This window comes from Trichomycterus rosablanca, chromosome 5, assembly GCF_030014385.1.
Source record: "Trichomycterus rosablanca isolate fTriRos1 chromosome 5, fTriRos1.hap1, whole genome shotgun sequence".
Lineage (NCBI taxonomy): Eukaryota > Metazoa > Chordata > Actinopteri > Siluriformes > Trichomycteridae > Trichomycterus > Trichomycterus rosablanca.
The window spans coordinates 44,067,808-44,091,536 of NC_085992.1; the positions used below are offsets into that span (position 1 = coordinate 44,067,808).

Below are 23,729 nucleotides of genomic sequence, written 5' to 3' on the forward strand. Positions count from 1 at the left end.
TAAATGATAAAAAAATATATATTTAAAATTGCTGGAAGTCTACTTAGCCAAAGCATCATCTTTGACACAACAGTGAATACACCAGACTTAAAACATTTAATCAAGTTGGTTCAGCCTTGAAACTGCTGTAACTGATATGAGTTCAATGGCATAAATTTAAGTGAATAATTCGAAATCTTTTTAAAAAATATTTTTATATGAATATAGCAAATGTACATAGAAAAACACACACATGGTTTAAAGTCCTAATAGAGTCAAGAAGAGTTATATGGGAGGGATGTAAACAAACCAGTCCACCAATCCAAAACCACTGTGTTGTTTCAGACTAATTTACAATTTTTATAAAACAAATGAAATCCTTTCTTTGATCCCATTGTTTTATCACCTTTTTCAGATTTAGTTTTTACCGTACTCTAACCGTAAAACCATAAATTAACAATCATTGCACTGTTAAATATTTTGTAGGGTTATTTCTGTGGCGTTAAACATTGCTTTTACCTTACCTCTAACCGTGAACAAAACGTAAACTCTAAACTGAGTTGCTGAGAAACGATGAAGAAGGCTACAGGCATCCAAGCTAAGTTGCCAGAGTCTGTAAATTCACCCCCAGACCGTTAGGGACACCAGACATGCAGAATAGTAAGATTCAGCTTTGTTTACAGCAGAGGTTCTTAGTTGTCCATGTACCACCTCCAGGTCCTTTGACAGAAACACAGCAGGCCTAGGTGTCTATAGGCCATTTGTCGCAGGGCTAAAACCAGATTTTGCAAGTGTTATAGAAACATACAGTATAGTTCTCGTCATTCTGAACAGGTGTGTCTAATCCATGCATCTAAGCTGGCATTGTTGTACCTGGAATCTGTTCTGTATGCACCACAGTGTGGTGCACCAGTGGTGCCTATATGCCAGATTGATGATAGCTGGTTTAATTTAAATTTTTAAAGGTTGTATGCTCTATTTCACTGGACTCAGATCTTTGCAAAATTATTTCAGCTTCATCTGTATTGTACTTTTAACACTATAAGAAAGCCAAATGCAACAGTATCCAGGTTGGTGAGAAAAATGTGAGATTTAAAATGCAGAAACCTTAAAGATCACTCAGAGGGTTGATAAGTGATCCATGTCTCTGTTACACTGGATAGAGGAATTTGATATTAGACATATTTGATGTTAAGTTCTAGTACAAGACAGGTAAACAATGAACAGTATTGTGTTGAAAATATATACTCAGTAGGTTTTATTACAGTACATGAAACACTGCTTTCCTTAGTCAGCAGTTCATACAGTATTGCTGATTCAGGCTGGACTGGTTACCACTAAATAAAAGGGAAGGAATGTTACCTGTGTGAGATGAGAGAACAACCAGCACGTCCAGTTTTTCTTTTGCTGGCTCAGATGCCTTACAGACATGATATATGTACAGTATATAAAGTGACGTAATAGAATGCAGTGTTTCTTTTGTAACGGTACACCAGCTGGGTGCCTCAAGTTTACAGAATATACTAAATGATATAAACTTCCAAACACATGTAATATAGCCAATGTTACATGCATGCAAGTAAAATTATTCATCATACTATCTGGAAAAGGTACTTTAACTGTCTTTGTTGTGCAAATTATTATTTGGGACACTTAATGGCTTGTAACTATACAAATCTACAAAGTGATAAAGAAGAATAAAGGAAAAGGTCTGAATAAATAAACAAGCTAATGCTTTTAGATATGTTGCTGCATTCAGCTTTCCATTTATATGGGAAGCAGCACTGAAAATGTTTTTGGAATAATCACCTATTCTGTATGATAAAACATTTCTATCATGATATAAGTGGTCTCTTCAAAGACAACTAGTGCTGACCTTCACAGTCAGTAAATGTTATTCAATTAATCATCTGTTAGGCCTTTTCCACTGCCATCCTCAAAACAAGAATTAAAGAAATACATTTTGAAGAAATGGTGTTCAATCCTAATGGTGTTACTATAGTAAAATACCAAAGACTGAAAATGAACTAAGGCACATTGAAGACATTCAGGTTGTTTTCAGTGGCTTAACATTTTAATTAGACAATTTATGTTCTTTTTTACTTTTAGTTTTAATTTTTATTAAATGTGTATAGGTAAACAAAATATTGATTGATTTATTGATTAAAGTTTATTGTGAGTTATCTGAAAACATACCAGATCAAAAATATACATACAGTAACTTAATTTTTAATTTATATTTCGTTTTTTATGTGTTAATTCTACAGAGTAATTGCACTTCATTATGGCTTTTGAATTGCTAGTGATTATGATTGACCACAGCTGAGGACTATATAAATAGGGCTAACTTGATTGCATCCATTAAAGGACAGTATCAATAATGTTCCTACAGCTTGTGAAAAAAGTCCACAACGGTGGTTGCTGACGCCTCACAGAAATAAGGTCCTGGGTTCGATTCCCAAATGGAGCGTTTTTTTTTTAGTCTGAGTTTGCATGTTCTCCCCGTGTCCCCGTTTCACACACCCACCCATACACTCTCTCACACCTAGGGACAAATAAAGTTTGTGGAGAATTATCACAACTTTATAGGCCTATCTAATAGCAAACATTATATCTGGCAACCTTGTATATCTGGTGCCTGAGCGTCGCTTATGCTAAACTGTGTGAGGAAATGCGGACCTGTGGGGGGAGAGAGAGGAGTAGGAGTACCTATAGGAGGAGGGAGCAAGAGGAGGAGGAGGTGAAACCTTATTTAGTGCAGACCTGTAAAGTTAACGCACATTGGTGATGTGCACCAGAATTCGCTACTTCTAATGATAAATCACTTCAGTCAGTCCAGGATCCGCATTACTGCGCGCTGCGCGTCTGAAACTACTGCGTTGATGTAAACCTGAATGAAGTTGCTAAAACAGACAGCCGCTTGTTGTGATTTACCAGGGTACAATGCGTTCTGATGGGCATACCTATTTTTTATTATTTTTTGTGCAAAAGCTGTGCGAGTGATACCTGCATGTCGCTGCGTTATTCTGGTTTTTATTAAAATGAGCTTTGCTTTACGCACGCTGTCTGAGTTGTCTGAGCTATAAAAGAGCAACCTGTTCTGGAATAACTGGAAATAATCAGGTAGGAGGATGGTATTTATTTAAGTGTAACGTAATTGATTATCTTAGCTTTCAAAAATGACAATTAAAACATTTCATATTTACTGTATTTTATCCATGTAAATAGAACAAATGCATGTTTACTGCACAGTGCGCTTTATTCTGTCATCCACTACTTGAACAAGTGTATTTATTACATGAGCGTCATGAGCAGTAAAACAGCAGCACATGAACAATTGTTAAGATATGAATAAGATGTCCTAAAAATTATAGGCTGCTGTATAGCTTACTGTTGGCACTACCAAGTGTTCCATGCAACGCGTCAACCAATTGTCTTTTATTTTAATTAGACTGGTACAATTAAAAAGACAGGGTATGCAAGTTGCCAACTGCATCTTTAATTGAGACTATTTGTGCTGTATAACCGATGTGTCATCACACCAACATGTAGGTGCAAAAAATGCCCAAAGTGATCTAAAGTTACACACCATTTCAGCATGTTTTTTTTGTGTGTTTACCACTTAAACAAGAATTTAGGCGCATTTGTTCGTGCATGCGAATGAAAACCAAATAAAAGCAATGAAGAGTTAAAAAGCAACAGTGGATGAATTTAAAATGTGGAAAGGGTGTAAAAAAGATTGGCTCGGTGGGTAGCACTGGCACCTCACAGCAAGAAAGTCCTGGGTTCAATTCACAGGTGGGGCGGCCCGGGTCCTTTCTGTGTGGAGTTTGCATGTTCTCCCTGTGTCTGCGTGGGTTTCCTCTGGGAGCTCCGGTTTCCTCCCACAGTCCTAAGAGGTGCAAGTCAGGTGAATTGGAGATACAAAATTGTCCATGACGGTGGTTAGACCTGTTTCTGTCATGAATGTAACTAAAGTGTGTGAAACTTGACGTTAAAATCCTTATAAATAAATAACGGGCGCTGTATATATTTATAGAAAGCAAACATTTTCAAAAGTGATTGGACTTAGTTTAGATCATTACAAATCAGGTCCAAATTATATGGCATACCGAGACCCATCGGTAAAATATTTGGAAAAAAGCTACATGTAAGTTAGTTCTTTAAAGTAATGTGTTTAAAATACGCATACTGATATTTTTTATTATAGGTGCTAGAATGGAACTACTAGGAGTTATAACGGATTTTCTCCAGCTGTCCAGATGGAGCGTCTCACTCGTCTGTCTTGCAGTTTATCTCTCCATCCACCTGCTGTTCGGATGTGTGCGCCACTGGCGATACCGGACGATACCGGGTCCGTTTCCGTGGCCGATCGTTGGGAACGCGCCACAGATAGGAAGCAACCCGCACCTCTACTTCAGCCGCTTGGCGCGCCAATACGGGAACGTGTTTCAGATCAAGCTTGGTAACCGAGCCGTCGTGGTCCTGAATGGAGACGCCATCCTACAGGCGCTGGTCAAGAAGGGGGTCGATTTTGCCGGAAGACCTGATTTTGCTTCGTTTAGCTATGTATCGGGCGGACGCAGCATGGCTTTCGGGAACTACAACGAGTGGTGGAAGGTGCACCGGCGGGTGGCGCAGGCCACCGTGCGCAAGTTTACCACCGGCAACGGCAACACCAAGCGCGCCTTCGAGGATCACGTCGTGAGCGAGGTGCGGGAGCTGCTCACGCTCTTTGTGGACAAGACCCGAAAGCACGGTTACTTTCAGCCCAATTACTACCTCGTAGTGTCCACAGCCAACATCATCAGCGCTGTGTGCTTTGGCAAGCGTTACTCGTACGACGACTCTGAGTTTCAGCAGCTGGTCGGGCGCAACGACAAGTTCTCCAAGACGGTGGGCGCCGGTAGTATCGTGGACGTCATGCCCTGGCTTCAGTACTTTCCCAACCCAATTAAGACACTGTTCGGACAGTTCAAGGAGCTTAACGCAGAGTTCTACGACTTCATCGTGACCAAGGTGGTGGAGCACAGGAAAACCATAGAAACCAGCGTGGTGCGTGATATAACCGACGCGCTGATCGTGACGCTGGACCGCGGCATGAACGGACCTTCAGGGGTCCATCTGGATGGGAAGTACGTGCCACCCACCATCGGGGACATATTCGGGGCCAGTCAGGACACCATCTCCACCGTCCTGCAGTGGATTGTTCTGGTACTTGTCCGGTAAGCTAAAATAACACAACAAATATAGGGTGACAGATATAGGCTCCATTCTCGGAGATCTACCACACTTCAAACATCTGGCACATTTCTGAAACAAATTTGATATTAGGATATTAGTACAGTTTGAATATTATGTAATATTAAAAATCCTGGGTAATACCAGAGCTTAAAAAGAATTTGTTCCCTTAATGCCATAAATAAAACACAATAAAATAGATTAATCACTCAGAAAAATATAACAAATTATCTATTTGGCATCAAGAATTAGGATACGAATCGGTAAAAACATTGTGTAATATTTTAGTGGTCCCAAAAGCTGGGCCATTATGTTCAATAGCCTGAACAGTGCTTTATTTTAACCTACTGCAGATTAAATATTTTAAACTAGAACTCTTAATGGGGTAACAGTCGTGTTCTGGATATAAAATAACTTCAAATAAAAAACTGCACAAAAAACTGGGCTTTCTTCCACAGTCAGGAGTTCTAAATTCTTATTGTTTTAAGAAAGGTGAATATATTCGATTGCAACTGTATGTTCTCCCTGTGTGAATTTTCTTCCAAATACCCAAATTTCCACTCAATCTGCAAAAACATGCAGAAAATTGTTTGCTCCAAAGTGTGTGTTAAATGTGTTAAATGTGTTAAGAGTGGTGTATTCTTGTCTTGTAACCAGTATTACTGTGTGGTACTGGACTTAGACCAGGTTAAAGTTGTTATAACTAGTAAAACTAAATTAATACATAATGTGTATTTAGTATACTCCTGCAACTGTCAGATTATTCTGGGCCACCCAGCTGATTTTCCCCATGCAAACCACTTGCAAGAACACATTTCTTCTATAAAACCTTAATCTCTAAATGTCCAAAAGTAAACTCAGTACAGGTGTATAAACAAGAAAAACAAGTGTGCAGAGAGTTGCTTAATAAAAGTGGTTTAAGAAATGAATCGGAAAGTGTGAGGTGATTTTTTGAAACATTTGCACAATAGCCTACATGTCTGATAAGCAGAGCATTTCATGTCTGTGTTTAGCTGTAGAGCACTTGTCAGTGTGTGCCAAGCACATTACATAATCAGCAGCAGTGCTGCCAGGTGTTGTCTGCAGTACTAAATAGGAGGAGCAGGAACCTTCCGAAAAAAACGTCAGCAACACCACTCAAATCACAGGTAGCAGATCATACTTAACAGAGAAGCACACACACGCTACACACTTAATAAAACAGTTCAAAAAAAATTCACTGACGCAGAACAGAATGTACAAAAGGTTTGGCAATATCCCTGCTCTATCACACCTACTAAACCTGGTAATTGCCTGCTAGGTTTAATGGTGTGTGTATGAGCAGTTGTACTAAACTTAAGGACTGCCTCTTCAGAACTGGTGTTTGGTACTCCTTTGTGTAGTCAGATTCATGTAAACATTTTAACTAGGTGCAATTTGGAGCCACCAATCCACCTTTTGAAAAACATTAAAAGAGGAGAAGTTGGTAGAGAAGGTCTCTGTGACTGCGCCACGCTTTTTAGACATGAGCACATAAAAGAAAGGAAATTAATAGGTACCTATAATTGACTAGTCAATTTGTCTTCTGCTGCTGGGGATCGCTGATTGCCTCCGTCGCATGCGCAGTCCTAGCCGACCCCTTCTTTTCGTCCATGCATTCTGAACAGGCGCCTCTATCTGCTAACTAGGGTCCTTGCACAGCGTTAGAAGAGCCCACCCATTTAGTCCGGTCTACCTGCCCTAGCATCCTGCCCTAGTTTCTGCTGCAGGCACTGCCAGTTATGCCCACTAGATGACGCCTAGCTGACCGGTGGCAAGTGCTGGTGTACTAGCGGAATATCCACCTGGGTGCTTCCATATATTCATTTAAAAAAGTTTTTATTTGAGCAATTTAACGAATATAATCCATTTTACAATCCCTAAAAGTAAATTGTCTATATCAGTGGATATATTCTCAACCTTTTTTGTGTTAAAAAAAGTTCTGGGACCCCCTGCTAGGCTCACCACTTATAATAAGAATTAAAGTTCTTTTAGAAAAAAACAATAAAACACATTTAGCATAGTACACCTACTGACCTAGACTGTTTTTTCTTATATTATAGGTATCCAGACATTCAAAAGAAACTTCAGGAGGAGGTGGACAAAGTTGTGGACAGAAGCCGTCTGCCCTCTATCGATGACCAACCGAACCTCCCATACGTAATGGCCTTTATCTATGAGGTTATGCGGTTCACCAGTTTTATCCCTCTGACTATCCCCCACTCTACCACCACAGACACATCAGTCAGTGGATACCCCCTCCCCAAAGGCACTGTGGTTTTTGTCAACCAGTGGTCTCTGAACCATGACCCAGTCAAGTGGGACCAACCCGATGTCTTTAACCCGCTGCGCTTCCTGGACGAGAATGGGGCATTAAATAAAGATATGGCCAGCAATGTGCTGATCTTCTCCACTGGAAAAAGAAGGTGTATTGGGGAACAACTGTCCAAAATGCAGCTCTTCCTATTTACAGTGCTGCTTGCACAACAGTGTAACTTTACTGTGAAAGAGCGACCCACTCTGGAGTACACATACGGGCTCACAATGAAGCCTAACCCATTCTATGTGGCAGTGACTCTGCGTGACAATATAAATTTGGGGGAGAAGTTGGTCTGACCATATCTTCATGCACAGGATGTGAATTATGGGACTATGAACTAGGGTTAGGGTTAGGGTTTTCTTTTTGTTGGTAACAGGTTGTAAAAAAGGGAAAAAAACTCTTCAAACACTGAAACACTTTAAACAAACACTTATCAAAATGAAGGTGACCTATTGTATAATGAACAATGAAGTAAATCTTAGTGCTTTCAGGTCAAAACTACTGTATGTGTATATCAATCTATTAATATATTTATAAACTGACTATACTAAGGCCAATCATTTTGGTTAACTGATTAATGTGGGATCATCATGTCATACACTGAAAGACATTCAGACTGAATGAACATTTATGCACTGATACATTAGAGTGTGGCAAAGTGAAGCCCAGATTACTGCTGTTAGATTTGTTTGCAATTACGAGGGATCTTCAAAAAGTTTCCGCACTTTTATATTTTGGTTGGAAACAGTGAAGGTGGGGGGAGTAGTAATAGGTCGTGTCTGAGAGACTAAGAGAGAGAGAGAGAGAGCTTGTGGTCTGGATTTAGCGACATCTGATTTCCACCTTTTTGGACGCTCAAAGAAGTTTTAAGGGGAAGAAGATTTTCATGTGATGATGATGTGAAAGCAGCGGTGCATCAGTGGCTACATGCTCAATCAAAAACATTTTTTGCTGATGGCATTAAAGTAAGACACTGGAAACTGCTCAGGTGGCGCAGCGGTAAAAACACACGCTGAACACCGCTGAATACATTGTATTGAGTCTCAGCTCTGCCTGCCGGCTAGGCTGAGTGGCCACATGAACAACGATTGGCCTGTTGTTCAGATAGGGGTGGGATATTAAGCCGGATAGGGTCTCTCTCTCAAAACTAATGCTGGCTGGCTGATTGATGATGTCTGCACAGAGATGAGAAAAGAGTGCTCTCAGGGTGTGTCTCTCCGTACACAGTGCTGATCCGCACTGCACTCATCAAAGTGTAGGTAATAAGATGCAAACGGCATGCTGCCCACATGTCGGAGGGGGGGGTGTGGGTAGCTTTGTTCTCCTCAATCAGAGCAGGGATCAGCATTGGTGGAGAGGAATCATGATGCAATCAGGCAATTGGATGTGCTGAAAGGGAGAAAAAGGGGAGAAAATGCATAAACAAAATATATTTTTAAAAAAAGTACGACGCTGGGAAAAATGCATTGAAAGGTAACTGTAGAAAAGTCATGTAATGTAGAGTTAAAAAAAAGTGCGGAAACTTTTTGAAGAACACTCTTAAGTCCTATTTGCTGAAGCTACACAAACTAGCATCTTTACTTCATGTTATAGTTATGCTATAATTGACTAATACTCTTTTTTTTTCTTTAAAAAAATTCCCTGCTATGCAACCTGGCATACTAGGCAAATAAATAATCTTATGATAATAATACATGACAGATTTAATTGAGGATTTACTCATTTTAGAACTTACACTGATATGACTTATTTAGAAGCAACATTGTTTAGTCAAAACTAGGTTAGTCTGAACAGATTTAGGCAGGAGGGTTAGGTTTTTGGTCATGCTTTAAAATTTTGCATCAAAATGTTCTTGAGCTTGCTATCGATCTTTATTAGACTGTATGACTGTAGACTTTTTTTTATACAAATGGCCTGGGGGGTGAGGGGGTGGGGGTTGTGTACTATGCTGAATTACTACCAATTTATATTACTAACCATTACTAAGCATTTAGTTTTATAAAACAAATGTAACAACCAGTGTTTTGCTTTCAAATTTAAATGAACTGTGCTGATATTTAATACATCATATTGTTTTAATTATTTTATTTTTTATTAGTTGTGTATTTTTACCTAATATAAGCTTATATTTTGATGCTCATTTGTTTGTTTAATGCAAATTACACTAAGATAATACATTAAGTGAATACCACATATAACATTACATTTACTATATTTGAATCCAGTATGATTATAAACTTCATTATTTTTACTGAAATGTATTACCTAAAATTAACAGACTGTATACTGTTGCTTGAGCCTTGTCTGCTTATGTGAGACATCATGATCTTTGATGAACTTTCCTTTCAGAATAAAAATATATTTTTGTTTCGTATACAAAGTGTAGACTGAGTTTCTGGATTTGGGCAGCGTCAGCATAACAATTCCATCTACTATGATGGAAATTTTAGGATAGACCTTTCCCTGCACTGAGGCTTATCTTGTTCCCCCAGTACATCCTGTTCTTGATCAGCTGGAGACTTCCAGCCAGGCAGTCAGTCCTGAGTGCGTGACAACTGTAGATAGAGCCAGCTGATTACTGATACACTAACACCCATGTTCCGCTGTGACCCAGCAGTCTAAAAAAAGAGCAAAGATACTACACCTCTGCTTGATCTTTTAAGATCAGGGATTACTGCGTGTGTGGGGTAATTACAGCTTTTTTTACTTTGGTAGCTAAAAATACGACACATGACAGTGACTAATGAAAAATGAATAATGTCTATTCCCATTTTATATTATTCTACACAGTCTAACCTGATCATATACAGTGTATCACAAAAGTGAGTACACCCCTCACATTTTTGCAAATATTTCATTATATCTTTTCATGGGACGACACTATAGACATGAAACTTGGATATAACTTAGAGTAGTCAGTGTACAACTTGTATAGCAGTGTAGATTTACTGTCTTCTGAAAATAACTCAACACACTGCCATTAATGTCTAAATAGCTGGCAACATAAGTGAGTACACCCCACAGTGAACATGTCCAAATTGTGCCCAAATGTGTCGTTGTCCCTCCCTGGTGTCATGTGTCAAGGTCCCAGGTGTAAATGGGGAGCAGGGCTGTTAAATTTGGTGTTTTGGGTACAATTCTCTCATACTGGCCACTGGATATTCAACATGGCACCTCATGGCAAAGAACTCTCTGAGGATGTGAGAAATAGAATTGTTGCTCTCCACAAAGATGGCCTGGGCTATAAGAAGATTGCTAACACCCTGAAACTGAGCTACAGCATGGTGGCCAAGGTCATACAGCAATTTTCCAGGACAGGTTCCACTCGGAACAGGCTTCGCCAGGTCGACCAAAGAAGTTGAGTCCACGTGTTCGGCGTCATATCCAGAGGTTGGCTTTAAAAAATAGACACATGAGTGCTGCCAGCATTGCTGCAGAGGTTGAAGACGTGGGAGGTCAGCCTGTCAGTGCTCAGACCATACGCCGCACACTGCATCAACTCAGTCTGCATGGTCGTCATCCCAGAAGGAAGCTGACGCACAAGAAAGCCAGCAAACAGTTTGCTGAAAACAAGCAGTCCAAGAACATGGATTACTGGAATGCCCTGTGGTCTGACGAGACCAAGATAAACTTGTTTGGCTCAGATGGTGTCCAGCATGTGTGGCGGCGCCCTGGTGAGAAGTACCAAGACAACTGTATCTTGCCTACAGTCAAGCATGGTGGTAGTAGCATCATGGTCTTGGGCTGCATGAGTGTTGCTGGCACTGGGGAGCTGCAGTTCATTGAGGGAAACATGAATTTCAACATGTACTGTGACATTATGAAAAAGAGCATGATCCCCTCCCTTCGAAAACTGGGCCTCATGGCAGTTTTCCAACAAGATAACGACCCCAAACACAACCTCCAAGATGACAACCGCCTTGCTGAGGAAGCTGAAGGTAAAGGTGATGTACTAAACCCAATTGAGCACCTGTGGCGCATCCTCAAGTGGAAGGTGGAGGAGTTCAAGGTGTCTAACATCCACCAGCTCCGTGATGTCATCATGGAGGAGTGGAAGAGGATTCCAGTAGCAACCTGTGCAGCTCTGGTGAATTCCATGCCCAGGAGGGTTAAGGCAGTGCTGGATAATAATGGTGGTCACACAAAATATTGACACTTTGGGCACAATTTGGACATGTTCACTGTGGGGTGTACTCACTTATGTTGCCAGCCATTTAGACATTAATGGCTGTGTGTTGAGTTATTTTCAGAAGACAGTAAATCTACACTGCTATACAAGTTGTACACTGACTACTCTAAGTTATATCCAAGTTTCATGTCTATAGTGTTGTCCCATGAAAAGATATAATGAAATATTTGCAGAAATGTGAGGGGTGTACATGCTACTTAACCTAATCAACACAATATTTAACAGTGTTGCACAAGAAACACGGTCTGACTAACCTCTGTCAACATATCCAGATAACGGAGGCACACATGGAGACAAGGACATTGTTGGGAGTGCTAGCATCTGGCACTGTAGCATGAAACATTATTTCCCCTGGGTTTATTCCCACGAAACACTGCAAGGCCCACTAAGCCTATAGGCTCTTGGGTTTTTGTATAACAAGGCACACCTCCTGTCGCTCACCCGTACACACTCGTCCTTGCTTTTGTGGTAAAACCTGTGTAGACCGATGACCTCTTCTGCAAATGAAAGCAAAATGTAATACATGTAATGAGTGCTTAGGACTCTGATCCACACAAACACATAGATAGCTCAGGAAAACTTAATCCAAACGTTAACAAAGCCAGACAAAACATAGATCAAACAGCTATTTACAGTATTCTGTAAATAGCATAAATAATGCATCAAGTTAAAACTAACAGACATCTTGCATAGATGATGCCTTCTGCAACAACAGCATCAGCGTACCTAGAAAGCTTTCCAAAAAATGTGTATGCTATATCATTAAGATTTTTCTTTCTATTGGAAGTAAGGTGCTTAGCCCAACTAATCAAAACTGTCATTAATCAGGTCATTACTTCTTCTTCACCCATTTCAGAGTTTATACATCATTCATTTATTGTTCTTTATTGATTATCCTGCTCAAGATTACGGTAGGTCAAGAGCCCCTGTAAACAGTGCAAACATTTACCCAACTGTCACGCTTACTCACTTATTCACTCACCCACTGTTAAGTTAATCTCACAGATAAGTTTAAGTAATGAATAGAAACATTCTATGACACTTTATCTGTTTTCTTTCTTTTTGGTTCACATCACTTTGGTGGATGAGATTTCAAGAAATCCACCCTGTCCAAACTTAACTGTCCATCTGCTACGGTTCTTAAAACATGTATTACAATAACCACTGACATGTATAACAATAACCATCAATTATCACTGATACGTAATTATCACTCCAAGTTACCATTTCTCTGAGTATGTAGCTGCTGTGTAATCCAATCATAGGAAAGAACACATTCATGAGATGGACTCAGGCTTTATTTTAACAACAAACAAAGTCAATGCACAGTATAGCTGATTTGCTGGTCAATTTTCCACAAACTGTGGAATGATTGCAATCTGTAAAAGTACTGCATTTATCTCATCACCATCATATTTAAACTCGAGTAAGCTACAGAAAGCTAGTGTTTTAGAGAACCCAAAGCAAAATCCTGTAGACATTAAAATTTTTCTGAATGTGTTCATTAGGCCAAATTTCCTTTCGGGTTGATGTAACAGGTCTGTTTTACTGTCTGACCTTGACAAATTGAGCACTGTACTGTTATTTGATCTTATACAAATATAAAAAACAAACAAACAAATGAACTCTTCAGTAATAATTCAGCATGTCACGTATGATAAAAGGAGGGTTGCATAAATAATCCTGAGAACAACATACCCATACTGATGTTTGGAAATGAAAGCATCATAATTTAAGGCATTACATGTCATCAAAGAACACATGAATGAAATGATGAACAAGTACATAGCGGGCAATTTATTGTAACCAACCAAATAAAAATGGGCTGTTTCACCAAAACAAACATTAACATGAAGCTTAAATAGCTTAACAGATTGGTTTCTAAAAGAATGTGAAAGTGCTTGAATCGCCTATTTAATCTTCTGACTTCAATCCTAAAAATATGACCATATTACACCTGTACTGGCTAAGCTGCACTGGTTACCTATCTCTTTGAGAATTAAATATAAATTACTTATACTTACATTTAAAGCGCTACATGGCCTGGCCCCGGTATATTTAGCTGACTTACTAACGTATCACTCTCCCTGTCGCAGTCTTAGGTCCTCTGACTCTGACTTATTGGCTGTACCCAGGTTCAAGCGGGCTTCTATGGGTGGCCGTTCATTCACCTGTGCTGCCCCTCGCCTCTGGAATTCCCTTCCTCCGGCTCTCCGCTCTGCGTCTTCCCTCACTATTTTCAAATCTTTGCTTAAAACACTTCTCTTTACTGAGCATTTTTCATAGTTTTTGTATTGTATTGTAAAAGTATTGTATTGTATTGTATTGTAAAATGTTGTAAAGCGTCCTTGAGCATTGAGAAAGGCGCTATATAAGTTTAACTTATTATTATTATTATTATTATTAATCCTATCAAAAATGAGTTTTGAAATTGCAAGTCAATACAATAGTGGCAACCTGGCAGTGCTGGGGCTTAAACCAGGGACCTTTTGATTACTGGTCAGCTTTAGCCTAGTGGTTAAGGTACAGTAATCAGAAGGTTGCTGTTTCAAGCCCCACCTCTACCAGGTTACCCTTAAACAAGGCCCTTAACCCTCAATTGCTTAGACTGTATACTGTCACAGCTGTAAGTCGCTTTGGATAAAATCGTCTGCTGAATGCCAAAAATGTAAATGTACTGGTCCAGTACCTTAACTGCTAAATGATCACTGCCCCAAGTAAGTTGCTTTATGTTGTCTTGACATTTGGAATCAACCGGATACAATTTACAGGTGCATCTTAGTTTGTGAATCTTAATTAATTTAAAAGCTTAAAAAAAAAAACAAGCTTTGTTTATAAGGTAGTTGTTATTTTATACCCATCATTCTATACACCCCCAGTAGTACATAACAACAAACATTAATATAATAAAACAGTATTACTTTACAATGTGTGAATGCATTTAATTTTATTGTCCATCCAAACAATTTACAGTATATTTTGTACATGATCATCTAGAATGCCTACAATAGTTTTACATTCAATAATCTTTGTAATTAGTGTTATAAAACTTACAACGAAACATTGTAAATCCAAATTCTTACTTCCCTAATGTCTAAAATATTACTTACCTATAGACGAAAGAGTAGATTAACAAACGACTAAGATTATCTTTGGTAAATCTAAAAAAAAAAAGTAGTGTGTAGGAGACACAATAATGCCTATAAACATAAATGTACATAAAATTAAAAACAAAACAATAAAACTAATTTCATGTGCATTACAAACTACTAAATTTAACACCCTAGTTCCCAAAGTGAAGATTGTGACAGGATAATATTATTAAATTATTTTATACACCGATCAACCATAACATTAAATCCACCTCCTTGTTTCTACACTCACTGTTCATTTTATCAGCTCCACTTACCATATAGAAGTACTTTGTAGTTCTACAATTACTGACTGTAGTCCATCTGTTTCTCTGCATGCTTTTTTTTTTAGCCTGCTTTCACCCTGTTCATCAATCGTCAGGACCCCCACAGGACCACTACAGAGCAGGTATTATTTAGGTGGTGGATGATTCTCAGCACTGCAGGAGTTTTTAAATACTGTGTCCACTCACTGTCTACTCTATTAGACACTCCTACCTAGTTGGTCCACCTTGTAGATGTAAAGTCAGAGACGATCGCTCATCTATTGCTGCAGTTTGAGTTGGTCATCTTCTAGATCTTCATCAGTGGTCACAGGAAGCTGCCCATGGGGCGCTGTCGTCTGAATATGTTTGGTTGGTGGACTATTCGCAGTCCAGCAGTTACAGTGAGATGTTTAAAAACTCCAGCAGCGCTGCTGTGTCTGATCCACTCATACCAGCACAACACACACTAACACACCACCACCATGTCAGTGTCACTGCAGTGCTGAGAATCATCCACCACCTAAATAATACCTACCAGTCCTGACCATTGAAGAACAGCATGCAAGGGGGTTAACAAAGCATGCAGAGAAATAGATGGACTACAGTCAGTAATTGTAGAACTACAAAGTGCTTCTATATGGTAAGTGGAGCTGATAAAATGGACAGTGAGTGTCGAAACAAGGAGGTGGTTTTAATGTTATGGCTGATCAGAGTATATTAACAGTTAATAGTTTTGGTTCACTACACCATACAATGGAATGCAAACGTGAATATAACTGACTGTATGGACGTTGCCAATTGTTTTAATTTCAGATGTGCAGGTAAAAGATAAAATGTTTCTATTTCATTTGCTTTGTTATAAAAGATTAGACGTTATTAGTTGTCGTGCCAGGCATTGTGTATGGGCAAGAACTCCCTGTTTTAAACCTGGAGAAGAGAAAGCTGTCTGAGGGACAGAACCTGATAAGATATATCTGACATTCTTCAGTAGAGTAGAATGTCATCATGGTCAATCAAAAATGTCAGACATGTCAATAATGTCTGTTATCTGAAATATACATAACACAAGCAAAAATGTTGACATCCGAACATCACACCTACGCATATGTGCTGGTTGGACGTTACATCACAAGCTATGGGCATTTATATAAAGTTATATAAAGATGGTTCCCTCTTTGCTGCTATGAAAGTCTTTATTTTGTTTTATCTGAGTGTCACTGTTCATCCAACAGTTAGCATTGTGCCATGGCAACACTTTGCATTAAGCTTTTGATAACCAGTTACTGAATTACTGTGTTTAGGTTGCTGTCATAGACTGTCTGGAACTCAGTAGTAGGTGTTGCACCAGATGACAGTTTATTTTTATATGTTTCAGCACTAGGTCTGGCTAAATATCTATACCCACCTAATACAAAGGGTTTCCATCAACTTTTACCTACTTTATATAAAAAATAAAACCTGGCCGCTCAGGTGGCGTAGCGGTAAAACACCCTAGCGCACCAGAGCTGACACTTCGAACTCGTCGATACGGCAGGCTGGGCAACTACATGAACAACGATTGGCTGTTGTTCATACAGGGTGGGAGCCGGAGCCGGGACCTCATAACTCATAACTCATGCAATTACAACCTCTGCTGGCTGATTGTCTGAGTCAAGGAATCTCACTGTCCATTGATCTCAATGCACTGATCAGGGTGTGGCTCTCCGTACACAAAGCTGATGTGCATACAAACTCGCCCTGTGCAGGTGAAAAGATGCAGTCAGCTACTGCACATGTGTCTGAGGGGGCGTGTGTTAGTCTCACTCTCCTCGATCACAAGCAGAGATGAGCATCGGTAGAGAGGAAGCATAATGCAGTGTGTTAAATGGATATAACTAGATTGGAAGTTTGTATGTATAATGAGAACATGTTAACCATAACACTGGTATAACATTGAACTGAAGCCATATACATGTTGTGATATGACACACAGATTAAAATACATTGACACAAGTACTAATTTTGTCGATCGTTTACAATCAGTGAGTATAACAGTATTGAGTTTAAACACAATCATCTCTATCCTACCTTTTACAAAAGCAACAGGAAACACCAGCACATTTTGGCTCAGTAATCAGTTTGCTTAAACAATGCTACTGATATGAGTACAAGTGGGAAAACTGAAATAGCTTTTCATGGCTATATAAATATGATACTGTTCCAAGAGTCAAGCCCAAAGACAGGATGTGGTCATCTAAAACTAACAGAAAGCGAACAATCGGGAAAAAGAAGAAAGAACAGTGAGAACTGTAAGATCAGCAGATTTTGACTTGCGCTAAAGAAAGGTGAAAGGTGATTGGTGCTCAGTGACATGAAGAGAAAAATACTGTACATTAGACATCAAAATAATAATATATAAACATTAATATCTGTACCAAAGTTATAATTTAAGTATTTGAGCATTTTCTTTAATTATTTTTGTCCTTTAATTAAAATTTAGTACCAGATTGCTAACATTAAAGTGTGTAGTAAAACGCCAAATCAGTTCGGTCTGCATAGTTTTGCAAATAATAAAGCAGACATGAAGAACTCAGCCAAAGCTGTGGAGTCAATTTAAATTTTTTCGGTAAAACACACTAACACAACAGAGCTGGAATTTCGAATACATCGTATCGAATCTCAGCTCTGCCATCCGGCTGGGCGGTTACATAAACAGTAATTGGCTTGTTGTTCATACAGGGAGGGAAAAGCCGGAAAGGACCTCATAACTGATGCAATTACGACCTCTGCTGGCTGATTGATGGTGCCTGCGCAGAGTTGAGGGATAATGCGATCAGGGTGTGGCTCTCTGTACACAAAAGCTGATTCGCATATGAACTCGCCTCGTGCAGGTGAAAAGACGCAGCCGGTACTGCACACGTGTGTCAGTTCGCTCTCAATCGGGGTGTGGGTCAGAAAAATTCTGTGGTGGTAAATTTCTGCTAGTAACAAAGTCTCTCATTTCCCGCCTGCTATCAGATACTTTTCTTTACACTAACATTGGTATTAGTTTACAATAATACAATCAAGGAAAAACATAAATATACACCTTAGCTTCATGAAACAAAGTCATTACAGAGTGAAGTGTCAGGTTAGCCACTATGAGCCATCCAAAGAATTATTAGGTACAGAATCCTAAGATTTTATTCCTTCTCTGAATGATCCAACCCGTTTTTTAATTCATTCATGTTTACTAACTGCTTTATCCTGGTCAGGGTTACTCTAAACACTCTGTAGACTGTGAGCCAATTCAATGCAGGGCAACACACATCCACACATTTAATCCCATATTTACAGATTTACTGCATGTTCTGCATGTTTTGGGGTGGGAAAAGATCAGAGCTACCAGTGGAACCCCACATGGATATAGGAAGAATGTGCTAAAAATCTTCAAACAGTGATCAGAGACAAGGATCGAACCCAAGTCCTTGGACCCATTTTGCAGAGGAGCACCCACTCTATTAGCAGGCCACACTGCTGACCTGTTTCTGTTTTTACCTTAAGTGAATGTACTTAGTGAATGTGAGTGTGCACATAACCTGTGTTATAAAACTTCAATCATATTTTATCAGTTAACAGCATGTTTTCTTCAATTTAAGGACTTCTGGTACCGCTGTTACAGTATTAATGTTACACTTCTAACTACTGCAGAGGTTACAGCAAACACAGCACTGAACCTCTCTGCAGTACATATATATATAAAACAAAAGGCAGTTTTTGTGATCACTGTAATGTGTTATAATGTAAGACATCTGAGAAGTAAATTATTGTTCAAATACAGTGTCCCTAAAGTCTGGACACATTTAAAATGAAATAAAATGTTGTTGAAAAATGTACTGAAACTTTGCCTATGTGTCCAGACTTTAGGGACACCCTGTAACATATTGCATACTAAAGTGTATAGTAAATGTACGTCACAGTATTATAACATTTCAGATCAAACTGTAGTTGTCCTTAATGTCCAGAAATTATCTGCAGTCAGTAAAAGATGAGAAAAACATCAAAATAACAGTCATATGTTCACAACTTGAGTCCACACCATCACCTAACCTGTGGATTCTTCCTTTGTGCAAACAAACTAAAGAGAAGAGACAAGAGAGTCCAGCTCTTTCTGTGCTTCCTCATCCTGTAACACAACAAAGAAAAACAAAGAAAGTTTAGATTAAGTTTACATTAACACAGTGGCCATTTGATTAAAAACACCTGTTTACATGTTTGTTCATGTAATTATCCAATCATCTTGTCACATCTAACAAGAAGAATAGCAAACAACAGCATACAATTGCACAACAGTCTATTTACTTAATTCACAAACAGGTACAGAAGCCACATATTCTGCTTAATGGTCACTGTTTGCATTATAGACTAAGTACTCGGCTACCAACAACTTAAAATTTTTATTCATTAACATTTGCCGACATTTCTCCCAATAGTATTACATGGCAAGGTGAGATAATGAGCTATTACAAGAGTAACTTTGTGTTTTTTTAATCAAATCCAGTACAGTCAGGTAATGCCAAGTTCACACTACACGACTTTCTAAGTCGTCAGATCGCTGTACAGTTGTGTAGTACACTACACAAGCTTTACAGTATTTTGTGATCTTTTATACAACAGTTAGTTCCGACCTTACAATCTGATTGGTCGAGAAGCGTTCTAACCGTGCTGATATTCGTGATAACAGCACGGCCTTTTCACACCACAACTGTATTACTCCGCTGACGCGTTGCCAGTAACGACAAGCTTCATGCACACAAACGCGCATGCAGGCGACACAGACTTTTTCCCGATCGCGTTTTAAATCCGTTATCTGATATACAATCTAGCGCACTGTGTAGGGAACATAAATCAATTGTCTAATATATTGTCGTGCACCATGTAGTGAACATGAATGCGTTATCTGATATACAATCTAGTGCACTGTGTAGGGAACATGACCAATTGTCTAATTCACTATCTAGTGCACTATGTAGGGAACATAAATCCGTGATCTGATACACAATCTAGTGCACTATGTAGGGAACATTAATGTGTTCGTAACGCGAACAGTTGGCTTAATAGCCCAGTTAACAGCTCCTAGAAGTTCTGTTATCACCCATATACTTTGGTGTGTGCGAGAGGTTTTTTATTTCTTTTTATTCCCTTCGGAGGTTCTTGCCTTCTTCTTCTTCTTGTTCTTACCTCCCTGAAATGAGTTTTTGCAACTTGGGATGTCTGCTTTGTAGTGTTAAACTTTATATTCGGTGTGGAACTACTTTTTGGCGGAAGGTATCGTCAATATTAAAGCATATTTATTATAAAATTCAGGGTTTCTTTGATTTATTTTCTTTCTTTCTTTTGTAAAAACTGTTGTATAAAAGCAGTAGAACACTTGAGGTCATGTGTTATTGCGAATAACATCATGGCTGTGACCGAATCACAGCCATGATGTTATTCGCGATAACACACTCCCTCTCGTGTTCTATTGCTTAAATCATCCACGCCAAACCACAATACCCACAGTGCATTGCAAAAAATATTTATTAACCTCCAACTCACTACAGAACAGACAGTACAGGACAGTGGTAGCCTAGTGTGTAGAGCTTTGGGCTGTCAACCGGAAGATTGGCAGTTCAAATCCAGGCTCTGCTATGCAGCCACTGTTGGGTCCTTGAGCAAGACCCTTAACCCTGCCTGCTCCAGGGGCGCCGTACAATGGCTGACCCTGCGCTCTGACCCCAGCTTCCAAACAAGCTGGGATATGTGAAGAAAGAATTTCATTGTACTGTACAACTGTATATGTATATATGACAAATAAAGTATATCTATTCTATTTCTACACTACACAACTGGGTCTCTTGTAATCTGGCGTCTTTTAAGTAGTTTTGTATTTCACACTACATGACTGATCGGCAATAGGGGATTACACACTACACGATGTATCACCATGAGGAATCGCAGCCAAGTTGGTCTGGTCTCCCAAACCAGGGGTTTTCAACCTTTTTGGACATGCACCCCCCTTCATGTGCCAACCGTGAACTTGCGCCCCCCCCCCCCCCCCCCCCCCCTCCCCTCCCCTTCGTCAACCACCGCACAGAAATCATTGAGAAAGCTTCTGACAAGCTAAAAGAACGTAATTAATGTTGTGCACATTATATAATTTGCTGATAGAAAATATTATTTTAAGATAATACAGTCCGACCCCATCTGAGCCGATTCTATCAGCACATTATATAAATTCGTGGTTCATTTTGGTAAATCATAAGCGGTTCTTGCTTTTTGATGTAGATGAGAGCAGAAAACGTTACTTCACAGAGCATACACAAAAGTTCATCAATTACTAAGTTGGTTAGTTCGGGATCATCTGCTCTGACTGAAAACGTTTAGCTCCACAGGCAGAACGACTCTGACTCTGTGGTAATACTCAGTATAATTAAGCCTGAGCTTTTTAAGGTAAGCGAGTCGCACAAAATGTTCTGTGGTAGTTGGTGTTTATTTACAACCGCAACATTCATTATAACAGTAAACACGGAGAGATGACTGAGAAAAGAAACTTACGCTGCGCTTAAAATGAATTGACTCCCGAGTCACTTATAATCGATACTGTGAACAGAGCGTCTCTCTTAAAGACACAAACACGTCCTATAACAGCGGTCGTTGCTTTTGACACCGGTTATCTTCGCTGATAGCTCTATTTTGAAGGTTTTTTTCAGATGGAACTGAATAACATTAAACGTGCGTGTGAGCGTGGTCAGTTAGAGTAATGAAATATGTCTCCCGTGGGTGAGAAATGAATTGCTTTAGTTTTAGAAGTAAAAAAATCTCGTAATGCCACGCCTCCCGGTCAGGCACTCGCGCCCCCCCAGACAAGTACTCACCACAGGTTGAAAACCCCTGTCCCAAACTACGTTTTGTCACAAAGACACATGCGAGAAGTTACAAGGGGTTTAATGATACCGTGTCCAAAAATGCACGCCAACAATAAGCGAGCGATCAAAGCTGTTTGTGCGCTGATGTGCAGCGTAAAAGCAAAGAAAAAAAAATTTACGCAACCGGCAGGGATTGTCTGTTCTGTAGTGAGTTGGAGGTTAATAAATATTTTTTGCAATTCAGCGTGGGTATTATGGTTTAGTGTGGACGATAAGATCACAAAAAACTGTAAAGCTTGTGTGTGTGTGTGTGCTGATGTATTCTGATAGAAATCATAGTATGCCCCGTCCCCCCTGTGTTTTTACAACTCCTCCCCCGGGTTTCCCCTCACTCCTTATCTTGCGTTCTCATTGGCTGTAGTTCGACATAGCACTCGCTGCCACTCGCAACCTGCTCGCAACGCCTTTCACACTACACGATTTTGAGTCGGCGACTGATCCAGATATTTAACATGCTAGATATTTTTCTTCAGTCGCTGAGTGCTCGGCGTTGCTGCTCGGATCGAGTCATTGAACAGTTATAATACAAAAGTACTGATGAGTACAACCCACCTCTTTAGTTACTGTACTCATAGCAGCTGCAGAATCACACATCATCTTCGATTGGCTTCTTTGTCCAAGTTCTTTGTAACACTATTATAAATAACACATAATTATAGAGGGTTCAATTAAACAAACAAACCAGCACTGATTTACAGTGAAATGTACAGTAAAGAAATAACAAATAACTTACCTTAGCTAAAAACACATAGTTGAACTTGGAATACCTGGGACAAATCTCTTCTGCCTGCGAACATCAACATGAAAAAGAATAGAACAATAGATCCAAGCTGATCTACCAAACAAAATGACAGTGTTGCTGACTGGGGCAAACACAAAGCATCATGAACCTGATGTGAGCATTGTTATGCATCTATCCAATTAAACAATTCTGAAATGTTGTGATCTTAAGGAATAAAGATAAAGGAATCTTATCTTAAACCGGGTACTGGTTGCAGTGTTTAGATGCAGTTGGTTTTGATTTGTGGTTTTGTAATTAGATTTTTCGTTTTACCTTTTTGGTAACCCTGTAAACTGAGTTATACATTATTAGGGTTTTAGGATATTAGGGTTACTCAATCTGTTGAATGTTAAATCAACAATAGACCCATTTAATAATATTATTTTGGCTTGTCAGTGTTGTGATTTTATTTCACACATATGCCATAAAGAGCATTTGTGCTGCATCCAAACGTAGTTTCTACATGTTAGACCAATTATTAGATGTGTAAATAATTACTATAGCATTAAAATGTATGATGCTAAAATTCCAGCTGTCACAACCGACCACACTAAAATCATAATATTCCTCATTTTCAATAGTTTTGTTTTAGTTTTAGTCATTTTTGATCAGGTAATTTTGATCAGTCATTTTTTTTGTTTTAAAAAAGGGCACAGCTTCAGGATAAGCAAGACAGTTCTCTTTACCAAAAAGCCTGAATGAACATGAGACAAATAGAACTGTGACATTCTTGATTCAGCCGTGGACTGTGTTTTGTGAAACTGTTTTCTGAAATACTCACATGTGGCTATATTTATCACAGTAGCATGATGGTTTCTTATGCAATGCTGTTTGAGGCCTTAAAGCTTATGCACAATAAACAATGGTTTATGGATTTG

General features: G+C 39.2%; 2 protein-coding genes across 6 annotated transcripts in view; one reads left to right on the plus strand and one right to left on the minus strand.

Annotated features, from left to right (window-relative positions):
- The first annotated feature begins 4,197 nt into the window (after nucleotides 1-4,197).
- Nucleotides 4,198-8,024, plus strand: LOC134315182 (cytochrome P450 1B1). The gene is made up of 2 exons (XM_062996203.1): nucleotides 4,198-5,204; nucleotides 7,302-8,024. The coding sequence occupies exons 1-2, from the start codon at nucleotides 4,198-4,200 to the stop codon at nucleotides 7,852-7,854; spliced, it is 1,560 nt and encodes a 519-aa protein (XP_062852273.1). The 3' UTR covers nucleotides 7,855-8,024.
- Nucleotides 8,025-12,103: 4,079 nt separating this feature from the next.
- LOC134315183 (regulator of microtubule dynamics protein 2) overlaps nucleotides 12,104-23,729 on the minus strand; it is a 65,415-nt gene continuing 53,789 nt past the window's right edge. For 3 of the 5 annotated variants that reach the window (XM_062996207.1, XM_062996205.1, XM_062996204.1), the window contains 3 exons: nucleotides 22,804-22,857; nucleotides 22,623-22,703; nucleotides 16,478-19,288 (listed from right to left, as the gene is read on the minus strand). In XM_062996207.1, coding sequence (XP_062852277.1) covers nucleotides 19,241-19,288; nucleotides 22,623-22,703; nucleotides 22,804-22,857 — 183 coding nt within the window. In that variant the 3' untranslated portion in view covers nucleotides 16,478-19,240. Of the gene's footprint in view, nucleotides 12,245-16,477; nucleotides 19,289-22,622; nucleotides 22,704-22,803; nucleotides 22,858-23,729 lie in introns of those variants that run through there. The other 2 variants (XM_062996209.1, XM_062996208.1) reach the window with 2 other exon arrangements.

Excerpts from the sequence above, each read along its gene's own strand:
- LOC134315182 (XM_062996203.1), top strand. The coding sequence starts at position 4,198 with ATGGAACTACTAGGAGTTATAACGGATTTTCTCCAGCTGTCCAGATGG. Across the intron at positions 5,205-7,301 it reads ATTGTTCTGGTACTTGTCCG|GTATCCAGACATTCAAAAGA; the intron begins GTAAGCTAAAAT and ends CTTATATTATAG.